The following is an 18,680-nucleotide window of genomic DNA, read 5'->3' on the forward strand; positions in this document are numbered from 1 at the left end:
AGTCTGAGGCCTGAGGGAAGAGGCCAGCATTGTCTGCATTGGTGAGGAGGGTAGGGGCCTTGCGCTCTCCTGAGTGCAGGGAGCGGGATAGTTCCTGTACACCCACGAGACCGCACCCCCACACCGGCACACATCGCCTGCTGGTTCGCGCACTTTCTCATTTCTCACTCACTTGCTCCAGCCGGCTAGCCTGTGAGCTAGCTGTCAGTCAGGGTGCCTGAGCCACCTGTGTCCCCAGGGCCTGGGAGAGGGCTGGTAATGGGCCCCTGGTACTGCTGCCCACGTCTTCCCCTCAGAAGAGGGGCTGCCTCTCCCCTCCCCCTCAGCTGGTTCACCAGCTTCATCCCAGACCAGCTGGGGTGCTTCTAGTCCTGGAGTCCTGCCTTTGGTCTTGTCGTGTAGCCCAGGGAAGCTAATCATTACTCTGTGAATGAATGACCACACTGGGTTATGCTCAGAGCAATCCTGATTTGAGGGGAGGGCTAGAACTGACTGCCCTGGGATAAACATCCAGGGACGGTGCTGAAAACAATTAAAACTAGCCTCCAGAGATAGAACTTCAACCAGTTTTTTCTTCCTTGCTCTCCAATTACCACCAGAGGCCGTGCTTGCCGCCACATGCCTCGTTGCTCTGGGCTGATGCTGTCTTACAAAGGCCCGGCCTAGGGAACCGGTGCTCGGGGAGTTGAGGCCTGAGAGTTTGAGCTCCAGGTGGGCAGGTGAGCCTCTCTGCAGACCTCGCCCCAACAACCCACACCCAGATGAGTGAGTATCCTTGGTCATAAGATGTGTCTCCCCACTTCCAAGGAACTAGCCCAGAGCTCAGGCCCTGGCCATGGCACCTCAGGGCTGACTTCATTGACGAAAGATTTTGAGACTTGCCTGTTATTCCCCGGGATAAAGTGCAGGCTCTGAGACTTCCTCTTTGGACATTTGGAGAGCTTCGAGCCTAACTGGGGTGATCTCAAGAATTAGGCCTCTCTTTGCTTATGGAGCTGTCCCTGTCCCTACAGGATGTTGTTCTCTACTGCCTCCAGAAGGACAGTGAAGACGTGAATCACCGCGACAATGCTGGCTACACGGCCCTGCATGAGGCCTGCTCCAGGGGCTGGACTGACATCCTGAACATCCTGCTGGAGCACGGGGCCAACGTGAACTGCAGCGCGCAGGATGGCACGAGGCAAGAAGGCCGCTCCCCAGCCCCCCCCCCCCCCCCCCCCCCCGCAGCTCAGCCCCTCACTCCAGAGAACTTGCTGCGGCCTGGACCTTCGCAGCACGCCATGCCTTGTCAGGAAGTGCCTCAGGAAGCCGACTACAGACTGCAGGGGGAAGCGGTTTAGGGCAGGGGTGGACGAGTTCCTGGCTGGCCAGCCCACATCGGTTACTAAGGAGAGGTTGGGGTTATTTAGGGATCATCCTGTCAAATGCAGTTTTACCAGGAACACCACTCAGGCGTCCCTCACATCCTCCCGGTGGTGCATCTGTCTTCGGCAGAGTCTTAGGCTTTAGGAACGGGGAGGCCCACCTTAGGGTCACGTCCCAGATTTGATTCTTGATTTGATGTCTGTACACTTTAAAAAAAAAACACACCTGCTGTGTCTTAAAGAAACTGTACCCATTCGCCTGTATCAGAGGGCCTACTTCCTGGGCCACATTGAGACATGAGCTGCTTACCAAGTAAGGGGACTTGGGTCAGAGGACGCAGGCTTTGCTTGGCCGCCACCTAGTGTGTGGAACCACTGTGCTCATCCCTGCTCCAGGGTGGTCATCCAGATCTTTCTGTTCATACCCCCAGCATCTGCTTTAAGTTTATCCTCAGTCAGGGGGGCCCGTTCTCTCCCAAACTCCAGAGCAACCAGTGGGGCTACAGTGCACCTTAGGGACTGTCCCAAAGTTTGGGAGAACATAAGAGAGAAATGGGAGGGAGGAGAAAGAGGCAGAGAGAGGAGAAGGAAGTGGGGAGATCTGATGGTGGGTACAGTTCAGAGGTGGTTCCTCTACCCTAACTCTCACCCACATTATTCTGGGCTCATTTTACGTTACCTTCCCCTGAGGAAGTAGCCCGGTGCTAGACACCCAGGTTCCCATCCATTGTCCTCCCCCTGTGTCACCTCTGCAGGCCAGTTCATGACGCGGTGGTCAACGACAACCTGGAGACCATCTGGCTCCTGCTGTCCTATGGGGCTGACCCGACACTGGCCACCTACTCGGGACAGACAGCCATGAAGCTGGCCAGCAGCGACACCATGAAGCGCTTTCTCAGCGGTAAGCGCGGCCCAGGCTTGAAGCCATCACCCTTGGGGCTGGCCTCTCATTCCTGAACTCCTGAGGAGGTATTCTTCACCTCTCTCCACCTCAAACAGCTCCCATGAGGGGTGTCAGCCCTCTTTACAGGCTTTGCTTGAAGTGTCTCAGAAATCTCTATGCACTTTAAAAAGCCCAGAGGTCCACTTCCTCTTATTCCTGTGTCATGAGTGTCCATATCGCATGCATCCTCTTCAGGGCCATGGCAGCCCACAGGGACCCATTTCCCAGTGAGGTATGTGGGGTAGGCCTCCTTGGGAGACAGTGGCCCCACTAATAGATTGAGCTGTGGGCAGAATGTGTTGACCCCTGTTCGGAGTGGGATGTTAGTTACAAAGAAATGACACTTAGCGTTTTGCTTTTGTCTTTGTACTTTTTCCTTGTTGGTGATCAGAGTGGAACCCTTGGGCCCCCTCCTGATGCTGTATTTCTTTTTTTTTTTTAAAGATTTTATTTATTTTAGAGCTTGTGCGTGCATGAGCGGGGGGAGGGGCAGAGGGAGAGGGAGGAGCAGGCTCCCCGCGGAGCAGGGAGCCCTATGCAGGGCTCGATCCCAGGCCCCTGGGACCATGACCTGAGCTGAAGGCAGACGGTTCGCTGACTGAGCCACCCAGGCACCCCTGATGCTCTGTGTCTCACAGCCCCTGCCTGTGGTAACTGACGTTCCCTCGGCGCCTCCCTGTCCCTCATTCTTCCTCCCTCACCTGGCCCCTCAAGAAAAGTGCCTGGTATTCAGGCCCATGGCAAGAGCCACAAGGCAACATGCATTTATTTTCTCATTAGTGGATAGCCACTGTTTGTCTGCAGTTTGATAGCGCTACCGAGTTGGGCAGCAGGGCAGAGGGAAGGAGAGAAGTCTAGTATGGGCATGCTCACTGGGAATCTGCTCAGACTTGACCGAATGAAGGAACCCCACCTCCTTAGTGACATCACAGCTCGGCCCTTGCTCTAGCAGTTTCTTCTTCAGACTGCCAGAGCGCTGGGCAGACCTGAAGCAGCTAGCAGCCGTCTCATTGCCCCTCTGTGGAGGCTTCCGTGTTTGTGGTTGAACCCCTCTCAGCGCAGGAGCCCACAGGACCAAGGGTTTGCTCAAGACCACTCACTCTCACCCAGGCTGTGGCCCTCATTAGTCCTAAAGGCCCACCTCCCCGAAGATACAGTTCTGGGTTCCCAGCCAGGGGATCATTTATTTCTTGAACAAAGGTTAACTAGATAGCTGATGATGGAGGGAGAAACAAAGGAACACGAACTAAAGGTCCCCACGGGAGGAGGACTAGGTGGGAAGCACCACCTCGTACTAACAAAAGCTGAAGGGGAAGTGATGGGAGGCCATGGAGGGAGACCTTGACCCCTGCTCAGCCAGCCTCCATCCAGCCCCCAGTCAAGCCAGCTAGATCCTGCAGTCACTGGTCACCGTGTACAGGCCTCAGGCCTCCCTTTGGGACCCAGCCCTTCTGGCTAGGGGCAGGACTGCCTTTTTCTTCCTCGCAGCTCTGGGGTCCTGGGCCCCTGTCCGTGAAGGGCAGAGCAGTTTGGGGGTGCTCGTTTCGTCATTTGTCCTGGGCTAGTGATGATTCTTGTTCACTTTGACTGCACTGTCATGGAGGCGCAGGGCTCAGGGCAAGCCACCCTTTGTGGCCTTTTCTCCCATACCATGTGCCACGTGCACTGTCTTACACACACACACACACACACACACACACACACACCTGCCCTCGACCAGGAGAAGCTGGCACAGATGAACACCCAGAACTTCTCAACATGATAAAAACACTGCATGAAGCTCTGTCTCTGATCAACAGGTTTAATCCGGGGGCTTCTCCTGGGGCTAGAAACTGCCCTCCCGAGGGTCTCGGGGCTCTCTGGATCCAAATAAAGCTATCTGACCACCTTAGTAAGCAGACAAACTCTTTTCTTCCCTGACCCCTTCTCCAAAATCCCAAAGGAATCCAAATGTTGAAACCATTTTCAGTAGTTAAAAATTTAGAAACAAACACATTTTTCCCTCTCATTTCCATTAGCTAATCCCAACCACTAGCCAGCCTTTTGATGCCTTCTTAAACTAACCCAAATGCCAGCCCATGTTGCAGAATCAAGAGACTTTTTTCTTTTCTTTTTTTTAAGATTTTATTTTTAAGTAATCTCTATAACCAACGTGGGGGCTCTAACTCACCACCCTGAGATCAGGAGTCGCATGCTCTACTGACAGAGCCAGCCAAGTGCCCCAAGAGAAGAGTTTTCTTAATTCTGGCCCTTGGTAGCCTGTCCAGGCCAAACACCTTCGTTCAAATCTTAACACTGCTTCTCAGCCTCATAGGCACGGAGCTTCAGCGCCGTAATGGGGGCCAGGAACTGAAGGGAGTGTTGGAACAGGGCCACCTCTTTTCCATGCAAATATCAAGTGCCCATCAAAGGCAGATCTCCGGCCAGCTGTTTGGGACAGTGACGGCAAGCCAGGCTAGGACCTTGGCCCAACACCCTGGGGAGGCAGGCACGGCAGCAGTCAGAGGCTCCTGGGAGAGGGGACTTGGGCCCAAAGTTTGTTTTGGGGGGATGAGATGATAATACTCAAGCTTTTTTTTTTTTAATTGAGGTGAAATTCACCTCATCTAACCATTTGGAAGTGAATGGTTCAGTGGCACTTAGTGTATTCACAATATGGTATGTGAGTCATCAGGAGCTTAATTCCTTGAACCTCGTATTTTTCTCTTTTTGAATCCCGGCAGCCTCCCCCCCCCCCCGCCCCCAGCAAATCTCACGGAACCACTGCACAGGGCGGCATAGTGGCTGCAGAAGGCACCCTAGGCTTGGAAGTTTGGGAGGCGTTTCCCCTCACTGCCCCCCTCCCCAGCCCCTAAACCTGGATGCATTTGGGTGGACTTCTGGATTTATTAATTTTTTTTTAAAGATAAATTTATTTATTTATTTGAGAGAGAGAGAGTACATGAGAGGGGGGAGGGTCAGAGGGAGAAGCAGGCAGCCCGATGTGGGACTCGATCCTGGGACTCCAGGATCATGACCTGAGCCGAAGGCAGTCGCCTAACCAACTGAGGCACCCAGGCGCCCCTGGATTTATTAATTTTTTTTAACCTTGCCTATCTGGCTGAGGTATTTAAAAAGCTTTTTGCTTTTCATCCCCAAGCATTTGCCTGACCAGACTCTCTGTAGATTGTCTTCTTCCTCCCCCGGCGGAGATCCCACTGGGCCAAAGATGAAGGCGCATCCTGGTAGGCTGCGAAGGGCTCCATTTTCTGCAGGTGGAGAAGATGAGCACGAGCCTCGGTGTTGCTCATGGTGTAGAGCTTCCCTCTCTTTGCACGAGGCCCCTGTTTTGGAAAAGTCTGGGAATCGAATCCTCTTAAATACACAAAGGAATGTCACTATTTACAAATATCCTGGAGTGAATCCTTTTGCATCTGGGTTGTAAGTGTGGATTTTTCTTTATTGAGTTGGCTTAAAGTGAGGCCCATTTCTCCTGAGATCAGGAAGGGTATGGCGGCACCCCTCATCTGTTCACTCATCCGCGTGCTTATTGAACCCCCTGTTGGGTTTCAGGTACTGGAGGTCAGGCAGCAGAGCCCTTTCTCTTGTCCTCAGGCTTGGAGCACCAGGCCATCCAGACTCTCGGAGAGGCCTTTGGAAGACCTTCTCCTTGGGCCAAATTACAGGCAGGCATGTGACCGATTTGCCTTTGACCCTTTGAAGAAAAGAATAATATCCAAGCTAGTCAAGGGAAAACAGATTCGTGTCTCTGCTCTGTCAGAAGGAATGTGGGGGCCGAGGGGAGTTGTTGCAGTTTGGTTTGGAGCATCTGAGGAAGAAATATCGGCACTGCTTTTTCTTCCACTGATGAAAGGGTTTAGCAGTGTACCCCCTCGAGGTCACGGAATCACAGGTTTTGTTTTTCCTGCCGGAGACCTCTGCCATATGACCCCGTGTTGAAGACTGCTTGTTTTTGGTTTTTCTCCCCTTTCATGTCCCTTGGCTGGTGACTTGTTTGGAGGACACGGGGAGCTACGGTATGGTGGGACCCTGGGAAAGAGAGAAACTCTGATTGCCAGGGTGACCGCTCGCACTGAGTAGTTAAGACATTTTCTTTTGTGGAGATGAAATTCACAGAGCATAAAATCAACCGCTTGGAAGGGAACGATTCAGTGGCGTTTCGTGCGTTCACAACGTTGTGCAGCCACTGCCTCTATCCGGTTCCAAACATGCTCATCACCCCCAAAATGAAAGCCCACACCCACTAAGCAGCTGCTCTCCATCCCCGCCCCCAGCCCCCAGCAGCCACCCATCTACTTCCGGTCTCTATGGATGTGTCCATTCTGAACATTACATGTGAGTGGAGTCGCACAACACGGGGCCTTTTGAGTCCGACCTCTCACGTAGGGTCACGTTTTCAAGGTCCGTCCACGTGGTGGCGTGTTGCAGTGCGTGCTTCTGAAGGCTGAGGAGAATGCCACTGCACGGCTCTGGCACGCTGTCGCCGCTCCCCGGCTGCGGGACGTGCGGGTGGTGCCCGCCTGCTGGCGGTTGTGGCCGGTGCTGCTGGGAACACGTGTGAGCGCATGGGCGTGAGCACCTGTTTGCAGTTGTCGCGGCCACGTACCCGGGAGCAGGACTGCCGGGCTGAGGGCACTTCTTGGAGGAGAGGAAAAGTGTAAAGGACTGGACGTGGTGGGCGGGGGCAAGGGCCAGTCAAGGGAGAGGCAAGGCACTCCTTGTCCTGATTGTACGCGGAGGCGTGTGCGGCGGCGGGACCGGAAGCCGCACCGTCCGGCCGGTCCGAGCTGCTTCCTAGGCGCAGCTGCTTCTGAGGCGCAGCTCGCGGGCCGTTCCCCGCCCCATCTCTTCCTGCCGTTTCACACCGGGCTGCCTCGGAAAGGCACATTCACCTGCAGGGGCCCCAGGTTTGCGGGGAGAAGTAGCGGCCTGTGCCATGCTGGGGGCTCTGAAGGCAGGCCCTAGAGAGGAGCCCCAGGAATGTGGTGAGCGAGGGCTGCTCCGCCTGCCGGAGTCCCCGTGTGACCTCCTCGGGGGGCAGGGGCAGCAGTCATCGGGACCTGTATGGTTCGGCCTGCTGGTTAAGCAAGCACGCTACTTTTGGTCTCACCTCGTGGTAATTCCTCCCTCCCTTTCTTCCCCGTGTATTTATTGCGCTCCTACGATGTGCCCGGAACTTGGGCTTATTAGGCCATGGGGAGAGAGGGATGAGCAAGGCAGACGTGGTGCCCGCCTTCTAGAAACTTCGGCTCTCACACCTTCCTCTCCCAGGACACCTAGCACAAGGCCAGGCACAGAATGGGCACGTACCTAACTGATGCTTCTGGCAGAGACTCCTTCCAAGTCTCAAGGGGCACGGGGTCCAGAAAAGTGCCCAAACGGCCAGTCGTGACCTCAGCGTTGTTTTGCCGAGTACATAGAAAAAGATCCAATGTATGTGACTAAAGGTTTCCCACTGTAGCTGCTCAGCCATTATTTTGAAAGCTCTCTCTGGCTGCTTTTTCCTGCCAGAAGAAAGCTGTAATCTCCTAGAAGATTGCTAAAAACTTATTTCTTTCAGTAGCTCACAAGAGCTAATAGGCATTTTTGCTGAGAGGATGTGTGACCCAGAAGGGCAGGCTGTTGGAGTGTGGTGGTGCCTTTCACTGGGGGAGACTAGCTTCGGGCCTTCAGGAGGGGCTGCCGCCTTCCCCCTGGGATCTGGCTCAGCGAGGGCGCCCTCAGGTCGCCCATGCCCTTTGGACTCTCGCCCGTCCTTGTGCCCAGGTGTCGCTTGAGGCCAGGTAGCACGCATACAGAGCTAAGTCAGCTTGCCAGCAGGGCTAGGTAGCATATTGGCAGCCACGGGGCCACAGGCCCACAGATGACACGGTTGAGTTTGTCATGAAAACCTGCTTTTTGTCCCCGCGGGGTTGCGAGGTGAGACAATCGCACAGATGCTGCTCAGCCAGGAAATAAGGAGGCGGGGCGGCGACCTGCTGTCTGTCCTCGGGTCAAGTAAGCAGAGGTGGTTTAGAATATGTTTATTGTGGCAAAATACTTAGAGCAAAACATGTACTAGTTTAACCATTTTGAAGTGTACAATGAGTGACATTAAGTACATTCATAACGTTGTGCAACCATCCCCGCTGAGTTTCCGAACGTTTTCATCACCTCAAAAGGAAACCCTGTGCCCATTAGGCAGTTACTTCCTGTTCCTTCCAAACTACCAGTCTGCTTTCTGTCTCTCTAGATTTGCCTGTTCTGGACATTTTATATACATGGAATCATACAGTATATGGCCTTTCGTGTCTGGCTTCTTTCATTCAGTGTAATGTTTTTAGGGTTAATTCATGTAGCATTCAGTGTAATGTTTTTAGGGTTCATTCAGTACTTTGTTTTTTCTTATAATTGCATAATATTCCATTATATGGCTAGACCATGTTTTGTTTATCCCTTCATCAGCTTAACAACATTTGGGTCGTTTCCACTTTTTTTTTTTTTTTTGGCTATTGTGAGTAGACCTGCTATGAACATTCATTTGTGTGTAAGTTTTGTTTGAACACCTGTTTTCAATTCTTTTGGGTATATACCTAGGAGTGGGAGCAAAAGGTTTTTATGAGGATAAACTTGGCCCTCTCCCCCATGTTTTCCAAAGATGAAACAGAAGGAATTATGTTTCCTTATCTTACTTTGAATTGGAGAGATCCTGATTGGCTATATGAACACTGTGACCTGCAGGGGGAATTGAAATCTTGGGATAGGTCTAAGATTCTGCTCGCAGAGTCCAGTTCTTACACCACTAAGAGCAGGGATCCCAGACCTAAATGCCTTTGGGCTGATCATGGAGGAGAGCAGAGCAGGCTGGGTGGGGACTGTTGAGCCGGAGAACGCACATGTCGCCTCTCCCTCCAGCCAACTGTTGACATGCAGGAATGCGGGATGCCGTGTTGCCAGATTTTCTGATTTTTTTTTTTTTCAGGAAAAGTTGGAAATCCGGATTTTTAGGTGAAATCTCTCAATTTTAAAAACTTAAACGTTAATTAACTTTTTTTTTTTTTTTTTTTTGGTTTAAAACACTGGGCCAAACTCCAGGTGGTCAGTAGGCTAGATTTGGCTCCTGTCTACTGGTTGGCAACCTCTGATTAACAGGAGGAAATGTATCTCTCTCTCGTAGCTCCCAGGCCCTCTTGTGGTCCTTCCTTCCCTTCTCCCGTCCTCCTAGCCCTCTATGGACGTACTTTGTGTCTAGATCCTTCTCCAGCCTACCCTCCTTGTCTCACTGCTTTCTCTTCTTTCATCAGATCACCTCTCGGATCTTCAGGGCCGGGCCGAGGGTGACCCTGGCGTGTCCTGGGACTTTTACAGCAGTTCTGTGTTGGGTAAGCTTGGAGTCGGATTCCTTCCATGCTTGCCTATGGCTCAGAGATGGGGGATTGCTTTGGGTTTCATGGAGCATTCAGTGTAATGTCTCAAAGACAGGAGTGAACCTGTGGAGGCAGCCTTTCTCCATCTGTTAGTAACTTACAGACCCTTTCAACCCAAACCCTAGCCCATGCTCCCCCCAGACTCATGCCACAAAGCCACCCCTCATTAGCCCTCTCCCCCTTCTGCCTCGGGTATTGTTTTCCTTCTCTGTCCCCCAAGGGCCCTTCTCCTCCCTTGCTTTGTCTTAACCCTGCCAGAAGCCCCTGTTGTGCATCATCCTCTCTTCTGGCGTTGCTCACACTGGCCACTCTCATTCCCTCCCTGCCCTGCCCCTACCGTGCACACTTTCTGAGACCACTGCCCTCTCCCGAGCCCTTAGCCTCTGACCCAGGCTTTCCTCTCTTGGAAGAGTCTTTATCTGTGACCCCATCAGCTCACAGTCATCCCTTGGGCCAGGGCTGCAGATTGGGGGAGGTGGCCACCCCCGAAGCCCTGGGGAAGCTGGAGCAGGAGAAGGTTGGGATGGAATGAAGTGAGCCACACCCAGACATGCCGGCTGGGGAAGGGAACTGGCTGAGCGGCCCCTCTGGGCTTCTGAGGGCCCAGCAGGCCCGGCAGGTGTTTTTCTACCTTGCCTTTGACTGCTGGTAGTATCGGCAGGCTTCATATCACCTGGCTTTATTCCAACTGAAAGGTGGAGGAGTATAATGAATTTCTGGCCACAAAATAATGTCTCCCAGGGATAGAACTTTCATGGGCCCTCCCAAGGGTGGGAGCCATGGGATCAGCGAAACTGGGCCCCGACCAGGGGTCTGTGGGCTTGTTGTTTATCTCCTAATCACCCACCTTCAGGCCCCTTTTCTTTTTTTAAAAAAAGTTTTATTTATCTGACAGAGGGAGACACAGTGAGAGAGGGAACACAAGCAGGGGGAGTGGGAGAGGGAGAAGCAGGCTTCCTGCAGAACAGGGAGCCCGATGCGGGGCTCGGTCCCAGGACCCTGGGATCATGACCTGAGCTGAAGGCAGACGCTTAACGACTGAGCCACCCAGGCGCCCCCAGGCCCCTTTTCTTGTTGGAGCATTTCTTTTCTTCAGTTTTGTGCATGTAGCTAAGTCCTAATATCCCATGTGCTCTCCTTACAGAGGAAAAAGATGGCTTTGCCTGTGACCTCCTGCACAATCCTCCCGGGAACTCTGATCAAGAAGGAGATGATGTGGAAGAGGATGATTTTATGTTTGAGCTCTCAGACAAGCCTCTTCTCCCCTGCTACAACCTCCAAGTGTCAGTGTCCCGAGGGTAAGTGTCTAAGAGATCTCCAGGAACCGAGTGCCAGGATCCTGGCAACCCCTGGCCTGCCTCCCTGGGAAGGGTGGAGCTCTCCAGAAGGAAGCCCAGACCTGGCGAGCAAATGCTGGAGCTCGGGGAAGCTGACATATGACCAAGGCCAGCCTGACTTTCCCGCCCTGCTCAGTTACGTTCGGAACAGAGGCTGTAAGCTCCGGATGTATTGACTGTATGTCCTTCCCAAACCCCAAATCTAGATTCGCTCTCTGAAGGATTCTGCTTGCTGTTCCTGGGTGTAAGAGATGATCTGGGAGATATTTGGGCTGATGAACTATTAGAATCTCTGGAACATTTTTGTGGTTTCTGGGAACAGCCAGACAGAATATTTGAAACTGAGATTCTTGGACAAGCCGCGACATATGGTTGCCATGGCTGCTGGGGTCCTTAAGGAGCCCACGGGCTGCTTTCTCGGAGCGTTCGTGTTGAAGAGATAATGGCACGGGCAGTGTCCTCTCAGATGACTGGATATTACTAACGGGTGTCACCCATTTTCGGAGACTAGAATATACCTGACACCATTAGACCGAACCCGGTTTAATCTTTACTTGATGATCCAGAAGGGAGTTGGTCGGCCTGCGGGGCTGTGGTTCTGGTCGGCTTTCACCGGATGGCAGCGTGTGGCCGTGCTCCTTAGGAGGATGCTGGATGACCTGTGCTTTTGTTCTTAGCCCCCATCATTCAGTATTTTCTTCTTCTTGGTGTCTTCACATAGTTCAAATACCTTTGTAAACACTCTTAAGGATACTTTTCCTTTGATAATTTATTTTTAAAGTACCCGACCCTGTTTTTGTTTAAAAAGTGATGGTACATGAAGCGCACATGGCAGAGAGAGGGGAGGACGGGGGATCGGGAGCCCTTCAAGTGAGTCCCTCAAGTTGACAACTCTAACCATTGGGCCACAAGGCTCTGTGCATCCCTTCCCCCAGGGCCTGATAAGAATAAAAATAGCCTATATGATGACACTGGTAGGGATCAGGTTTCAGGGGCTTTTGGTCCTTATTCTTCTGGGCATCAGCTGATCCCCGAGGGCGGGGCAGGGCCTCTGGGCTATAGTATTGCACAGTTAATTAATTCCTCCAGAGTATTCAGCACCTCCTTCTCTGAAACAGGATCTTGGGCCCCAGGCAGTAAAAAGACCAGGGTAGTGTGCATCAGGTGTGGACGGAACACGGGGAAACCGAGGGCCACTGGCCATGCAGAGAGCCAGGCAGCGAGCAGGTTTTCAGCTGAGAGCTTGGTCCGGGCAAAGCTGGGTCTCCTGCCAGTCCGGCCTCCTGTCCTCCTGTGCCTCTTTGGAATCTGCCCTTCCCCACAGCTGCAGCACGATGGGAAATACAGATTCTCCAAGAAGTAGGGAGGGTGTAGGGGCGCCTGGGCGGCTCAGTTGGTCGAGCTCCTGACTCTTAGTTTCGGCTCGGGTCATGATCTCTGGGTCATGAGATCGAGCTCCCAGTGAGGCTCTGTGCTCAGTGCTGAGTCTGCTTGAGATTCTTTCCCCCCTCCTTCTCCCTCCCCCTCTGCTCCTCCCTCCACTCGCTCTGTGCTTGGTGCTCACGCACGCACTCTCTCTCTCAAATAAATAAGATCTTTAAAAAAAAGAAGTAAGGAAGGTGTAGAATGATGACCCTGAGGCCCTGCAGGGTTCATAACTGCCTTCGGAATCATCAAAGCAAAGCTGAATTCTTATTACCAACTGTTCTGAGGGCTCTCTTCCATTTTTTTAAAGCGATGGTCCAAGTGTATGGTATCTATAGTCCCTTCCTCTGAACCCAGAGCACTCCATTTCCTGATGGTGCGAAAAGAGCATTTACCATCCCTGGGAAGGCATTGCATGTTCGGGAGAAGGGTGTGAGTCTGGGCAGAAGTGGTATGTGGTGTGCAGAACAGTCCGTCCTGTACCCGTGGCTTCAGCAGGTGCACCGGGCAAACCCCGAGGGCCAGAATACAGTCTTCAGAGCATCTCCAGGCTAGTGGAGGAGACAGACGAGTATACAGTCAGTTCTAATAAGAGACAAAATAAAAATGTCACACAGTTGAGCAAGGTGTCAAGTGAATGATGGGAGTTCCAGTCCACCCTGAGCCCCCATTCCTGTGCCACGGAGACAGCAGTTTCCATTGCTTTTGTAGCCTTTCTGAGACAGGCTGTGTTCGAAGGATTATAAAGGGGGTATGAACCAAGTGCCATGGGACGGTGAGAGATGGGACGAGCGACCAGTTTCACGGGTCGGGGTGGGGGGGTTGAGGGGGGAGACTTCACAGGTGATCTGGCATCTGAGCTGGGCCCAAGAGGCCGATGGAGGGTGTGGTACAAGCAAAGGCTAACAAGTTCAGGAAGTTCAGAAAGTAGGGCTTGTCCTTCATCCAATGGCTGGCACTTGGTGGGGTGGGGGGATACAGTGTGTGTGTGCGTGTGTGTTTGTGTGTGACGGGGGAGACTGGGCTGAAGAGGTTGGATGGGGTCCTGTTTGAAAGGTCTTGCAATATTGTAAAGAATTTGGAGGCTTGTTTTTTTTTTTTTTTTTGCTGGAGGTATGGAGATCCATGGAAAGCAGTTCAGGGAGTGAGAAGGTCGGATTTTCTTTTTAGAAAACGAATAGTAAGAGAGGATCCAGCGAGGGCGGGTGGGGGTGCAGCCGAGTGACTCTTGGCAGAGGGCAGCCAGTTGGGAGGCCGATGCGGCCGCTGGGAGCCGGACAGTGCCACGGGAGGAGGGACCGCCTTGGAATGGGGCCCATTAACGCGGGGATGCAGCGTGTCTTCCTGGTTTGGTCAAAGGGAGGAGCTGTGGCCCCTGAGCGGCCTCTCTAGCACCCCTCCCAGCTGTCCCCAGGCTGCCGCCCAGTCGGGTATGCTCTGCAAAGTCAGACTGGCTGTAATGTGAGCTCCCGCCCTGCAGAAAGGACGGTGCTGCCGCTGGAGAAAAAACTTGTCTAATGCATTCCAGAGCCAAAGAGAAATGCCTTTTAGATTACCCGCAGTTTAGGCCTTTCTCCACGGCTCCCCGTCTGTTGGGGAAGGTCTCAGAGAACAAGGAGGCAGGGGAAGCAGGAGTGAGAACAGGAAAGGGAAACCAGACGGGGGAGCCGGGGTCAGGTTGGGGGAAGAACTGGTCCCAGCAGATGGTAAATTCCAAGTCGCGGGGTGTGGGGGAAAGCCTGGGGATACCTGCTCTGAGTTTTAGGTTCTGGAAGGCCCCTTTTCCCTCCCGCTCCCACTTTTTGGGAAGAGGTCAGTCACGGGTTGAGTGCTGGAGATGGAGCTGAAAGCGGTTCGGCCACTGGAGGGAACAGGAAAGTTTTACCTTAGCGACACCCAAGGAGCCCATGGTTTAGTTTGGGGGCGGGGGTAGCCAGACTGGCAGCCTTCCTGGGCCCTCCGGAGTGTTCCCGGCACCCCACTGCTTCCCCCCAACCCCCTTCCCTAACTCCTACTCTTGCCTCTTCCAGACCCTGCAACTGGTTCCTCTTTACCGACGTCCTGAAGAGGCTGAAGCTTTCCTCCAGGATCTTTCAGGCTCGGTTCCCGCACTTTGAAATTGCCACCTTGCCCAAGGCTGAGTTCTACCGGCAGGTGGCCTCCAGTCAGCTTCTGACCCCAGCCGAGAGGCCCGGAGGCATGGACGACAGATCAGCCCCAGGCTCCTCTGAGACTGTGGAGCTGGTGCGGTACGAGCCCGAGCTCCTTCGGCTTCTGGGGTCTGAGGTGGAGTTCCAGCCTTGGAACAGTTGACCAGGCCAACGGCCGCTCCCTTTTCTTCTTTCTCCTCCCCCACCCCCCGGGTCTTTCCCCCCCGCCGCCGAGCACCAGACTGCAGAATGAGGCAATAATACGGACCAACAAGAAGCCGCCTTATCAATGCCAGCATTAGTGACTGGATTTGTTTTTTTTTCCGGTTATGATTAGTTCTCATCTCCCTGTCATCGTCTTTGTTGTTGTGGTTGGTGATGGGAGTGGAAAGTTGAACTCCACATCTGAGGACAAGAGGTCCCGGGGATGGTGGGAGGTGGCGCCAGGGTCCATTGGACTGGCCTCCTTTGTGTGTGACCAAGACCACACCTGGGCGCTGGGGTGGCCTCGGCCTGTCCGGAGGAGAAATGAGAAAAGCCCAAATCTCTGAGTGACCCCTCCGTTCCCCTGTGTTCTTCTGTCTTCCATAGTATTTATTTTATTAGTATTTAATTTGTATTGTTTCATTGGTTTCTGATAAGTCTGTATCACTGTGACGATTTGAGACAACTTGTTGTATTGAGGGACTTTCTTCACCTCCTTTCTTTGTCTTTCTTGATCAGCTCCGGAGCTGCCCCCTCCCTCTGACAAAGTGACTCCCAGGTTTGTTTTCACCCCACTGGGGAGGGGGCAAGAGGGGTGGGTGGAGGGGGGCCCTGAGGACCTGTGACTAATGAAGGTGGCTGGTGCTGGCCTGGGGCTGGGGGGTTGAGGGTAATCCTGAGGCTTTGGTGCTTCCCTCCCCTCCATTTTTCTGTTCACCACCTGCCCTTTGCAGCAGCCCCACTATCTTGAGATTAGTGTTTCTGGGGAGAGGTGGATTGTGAGGGTGGCGGGGTTAATGGGTCACTCTATTTGGGGAGAGTCAAGAATGGGCCTGAAGGCTAAGGTCGCCCCCTCCTCACACTTCCTTCACTGCTCCCCTCAAGAGTGCACAATATGGGCTTGTACCCACATCTCCACCCCCCTCCTCCAGCCACCCCACCCCCTCCGGCCCTCACCCTTTCTCGATGCTGAGCCTCTCAGCTACCAGCCCTTGACCCTCACCTCTCCCCCTTGTCAGACTCAGTACCCCCTTCCTCTCTCCTCCCTGCTTCTCCCTCTGCCCCCCATTCTCCTTTGGAATCTGCAGAGGGCTCTGGGACGGATTGCCAGATGTGAGATCCAGGCCTCAGCTGTTTGCTAGGCGAGGGCAGGAGGTTGGGCTCCGTTCCTGCTAAGGGACCTGGGGCTGACTGTGGGGCCCTGCCAGGCCTCCCTCCTGGCCTCCTGCGCTGGGTTTGTTCTGGGACAGAGAGGGAGAGAGGGAGGAGCTGGGGGGGGGGGCGGTTCCCTGTCCCTGCCCCGCTCTGTGGCATTGTCTTTCCTACTCCTGTTCTTATTTTTCTACCAATTGCTATTTTTTCCAAACAATCCTTGTAGAGAGTATGTACCATCCGAAGGCAGGAGGGCCTCACTGTGGCCGGCTCTGGTTGGAGATGGTACAGTTTTATTGTACAGGTGCTAAAACAACAACAAAAGAAGAAAATGGAAAAAAAAAAAGACAAAAAAAAAGGCAAAAAAAAAAAAAAAAAGCCAGTTTGAGGGTGGGACAATCTGTTCTCTGGAGACTCCTGACCCATGCGGGAGCATTGGTGGTTATTTTCTTTGTATTGTGTTTGTTCTTTGTTCCCAGGGGGAAGTTCTAGGCCCCCTTCTGTAGGACTGCTCCCCACCCCCACCATACTGCCCAGTTGGTTTTGAACAGCTGTTCTCCCTTTTTAAAAAAAAAAAAAAAATATATATATATATATATATATAAAGTTGAGGGGTTTTGGGTTTTAATTTTTTGGTTTTGTGGGGGTTCATGGTATTGTGTGGTTTATTTTATGTTTGCCTTTACCTTTTTGCATTTGGGTGTGTATTCTGGCTGCCCTTTATGTTTCATTTTAAGCAACTGGCTGTGGAGTCAAAAACACTTGCATACTGAAAAACCTGTGTCAGGGCTTCTGTCTCCTGTCTTTACTCTTCTCCCCGCATTGGCTCTTCCGTGGTTAAAACAGATGGGCGTCCTGATGGGAAACCCCTGATCCTGCCTTGCAGTTTGGGTACCACAAATGAGGACAAGGTGGCGGGGCTAGTGAATATTGGGGCCACTGGGGCAAGATCTGGAAAGAAAAGGCAAGGCAGGGGCACATCCTGGTGGCGTGCGGGGACAGGGAGCAGTGGGAAGAATGGACTACCTGCGTCCATTGAGCCATGCGTGTGTGCGCACGCGTGTGTGTGTGTGTGTGTGTGTGTGTTCCTTGTTTGCCACAGGAGTAGCAGGACTGGAAGGAGGAGCCCTCTTTTAGGCTATAAGGAATGACCCTCTTTAACTCAAGGAGATCACCTGCCTGCTGGTTCCCTTGCCCTGGGCCACCCACATCTGCATCTGAGCACACAGTCTTCTCACTCCCTCACTGTTGTGCCCGTGCTCCCCCTGCCCACCCGCACAGTGCAGGCCTTCCGTGGTTCTGGCTTCCTAAGAGCCAGCTACTGTGGAGGCAAGATGCCCATCCTGGATTTTACACCTTTTCTTCCCACTTCTGAAAAGCAGTGGTAGAAGCTCCAGTTCCTTCTGACTGCTGGCTCCAGAATGGGCCTGTTACTGGTTGAGGGGAAGGGGATGTTTGATAGGTTTGGGGTGTTTAAGCTATATTCTTAGGACCTCTCCCTGTGGCTTAAGTCTCTGGGGAACCCTGTCAGTGTACAGGTGAGGGGATCTGTGGGTCTGGCCAACTGGAGGCTAGCCAACCCCCGGAGTGAACTGTGAGCTGCCTTTTGCTTAAGCCCCAGGTCTTTTTGTCCAGGTGGAGGAACATCCATTCCTTTGAGCCACAGCATTAATCTTCCTCATTGGCCTTTGCTTAACCTCTTTCTGATCTTGATGCTTCATGTTTCCAAACAACCGCATAACAGCACTGATTTTAGCTCAATCCTCTGTTTGGAACTTGTAGTTAAGACATCAGATATGTCAGTAGGTCACCAAAGCTATGTGGTGAGTGCAAGGATTCAGCTCAAAGGGATGGGCAAGAGCCCTGGGGTGGTTGGAAGGACTTCCTGGGAGAGGGTGCTCAGTTGACACTTCAGTAGAAAAACAGGAATTAGGGGTGGTAGGGAAGAGTCTCTGAACTGAGGGGACAATCGGAGCAAAGGCTTAGAGACAAGAGGGTAGTACGTGCAGGAAACCACAACCCACCTGAGTGTCACTGCAGCTGGAGGGGACAGATTGGGAGGGAGGGCGCAGGAGACCTGCCAGGCATGCCAAGGAGCACAGTCTGGACTTTTGCTTTAGGTGATGGGGAACCATGGGCAAACTTTAAACTGGGTAACCATAGAGGGTTTTTTGTTTTTGTTTGAATAAACTGGTAAAAATGTGTTGGGAGGTGGGCCAGACGGAGAGGTAGAAAGGTAATCGCTTGAGATTCAGAAGAAAGGACGAAGGGAGAGTGGTGAGGGTACTTACTGTAAGGCTTTCCACTTAAGGCAGAAGGGAAGATGCTGCGGGCAGAGTCAGAATGACTCCAGGGGAATGGGTGAGGGGCCTTTGGGGAGCCGGGGACAGCCATGGGCGTCTGGGTTTGGGTGTGTGGGCACACACAGCCCTTTATTTCCCTGCAGAAAGGAGGTGAGTTAAAAGCAAAACCAACCAGCAGTTCCTTGTTTTCTTGCCTTTGGGCTCCTTTCCCCACACCTTTCCTAGAGACCCCTCACTGCCCTTCTGCCAGAGTGGGAAGACCAAGGCAGGAGGTATGGGCTGTGATAGGCTCTGCATCCCCGCTCCAGACCGGAGTGAGGGCGGTGGCCTCCTTCTTACTGAATGGATCGCCTCATCCTTCCAGTGCGGCCTAGGGGAAGGCGCCGGCTCCAGCAC

At 53.0% G+C, this 18,680-nt stretch overlaps 1 protein-coding gene across 8 annotated transcripts in view; it reads left to right on the plus strand.

Moving 5' to 3' along the window:
- Positions 1 to 16,758, plus strand: part of BCORL1 (BCL6 corepressor like 1) — a 64,125-nt gene extending 47,367 nt beyond the window's left edge. For all 8 annotated transcript variants that reach the window (XM_045882411.3, XM_064574557.1, XM_064574556.1 and 5 more), the window contains 5 exons: positions 1,014 to 1,180; positions 2,120 to 2,265; positions 9,591 to 9,668; positions 10,858 to 11,011; positions 14,506 to 16,758. In XM_045882411.3, coding sequence (XP_045738367.1) covers positions 1,014 to 1,180; positions 2,120 to 2,265; positions 9,591 to 9,668; positions 10,858 to 11,011; positions 14,506 to 14,788 — 828 coding nt within the window. In that variant the 3' untranslated portion in view covers positions 14,789 to 16,758. The remainder of the gene's footprint in view (positions 1 to 1,013; positions 1,181 to 2,119; positions 2,266 to 9,590; positions 9,669 to 10,857; positions 11,012 to 14,505) is intronic.
- The last annotated feature ends 1,922 nt before the right edge of the window (positions 16,759 to 18,680 follow it).

Source organism: Mirounga angustirostris, unplaced genomic scaffold (genome assembly GCF_029215605.1).
Source record: "Mirounga angustirostris isolate CCGP_5_RB_7025 unplaced genomic scaffold, mMirAng1.0.hap1 SCAF_11, whole genome shotgun sequence".
Lineage (NCBI taxonomy): Eukaryota > Metazoa > Chordata > Mammalia > Carnivora > Phocidae > Mirounga > Mirounga angustirostris.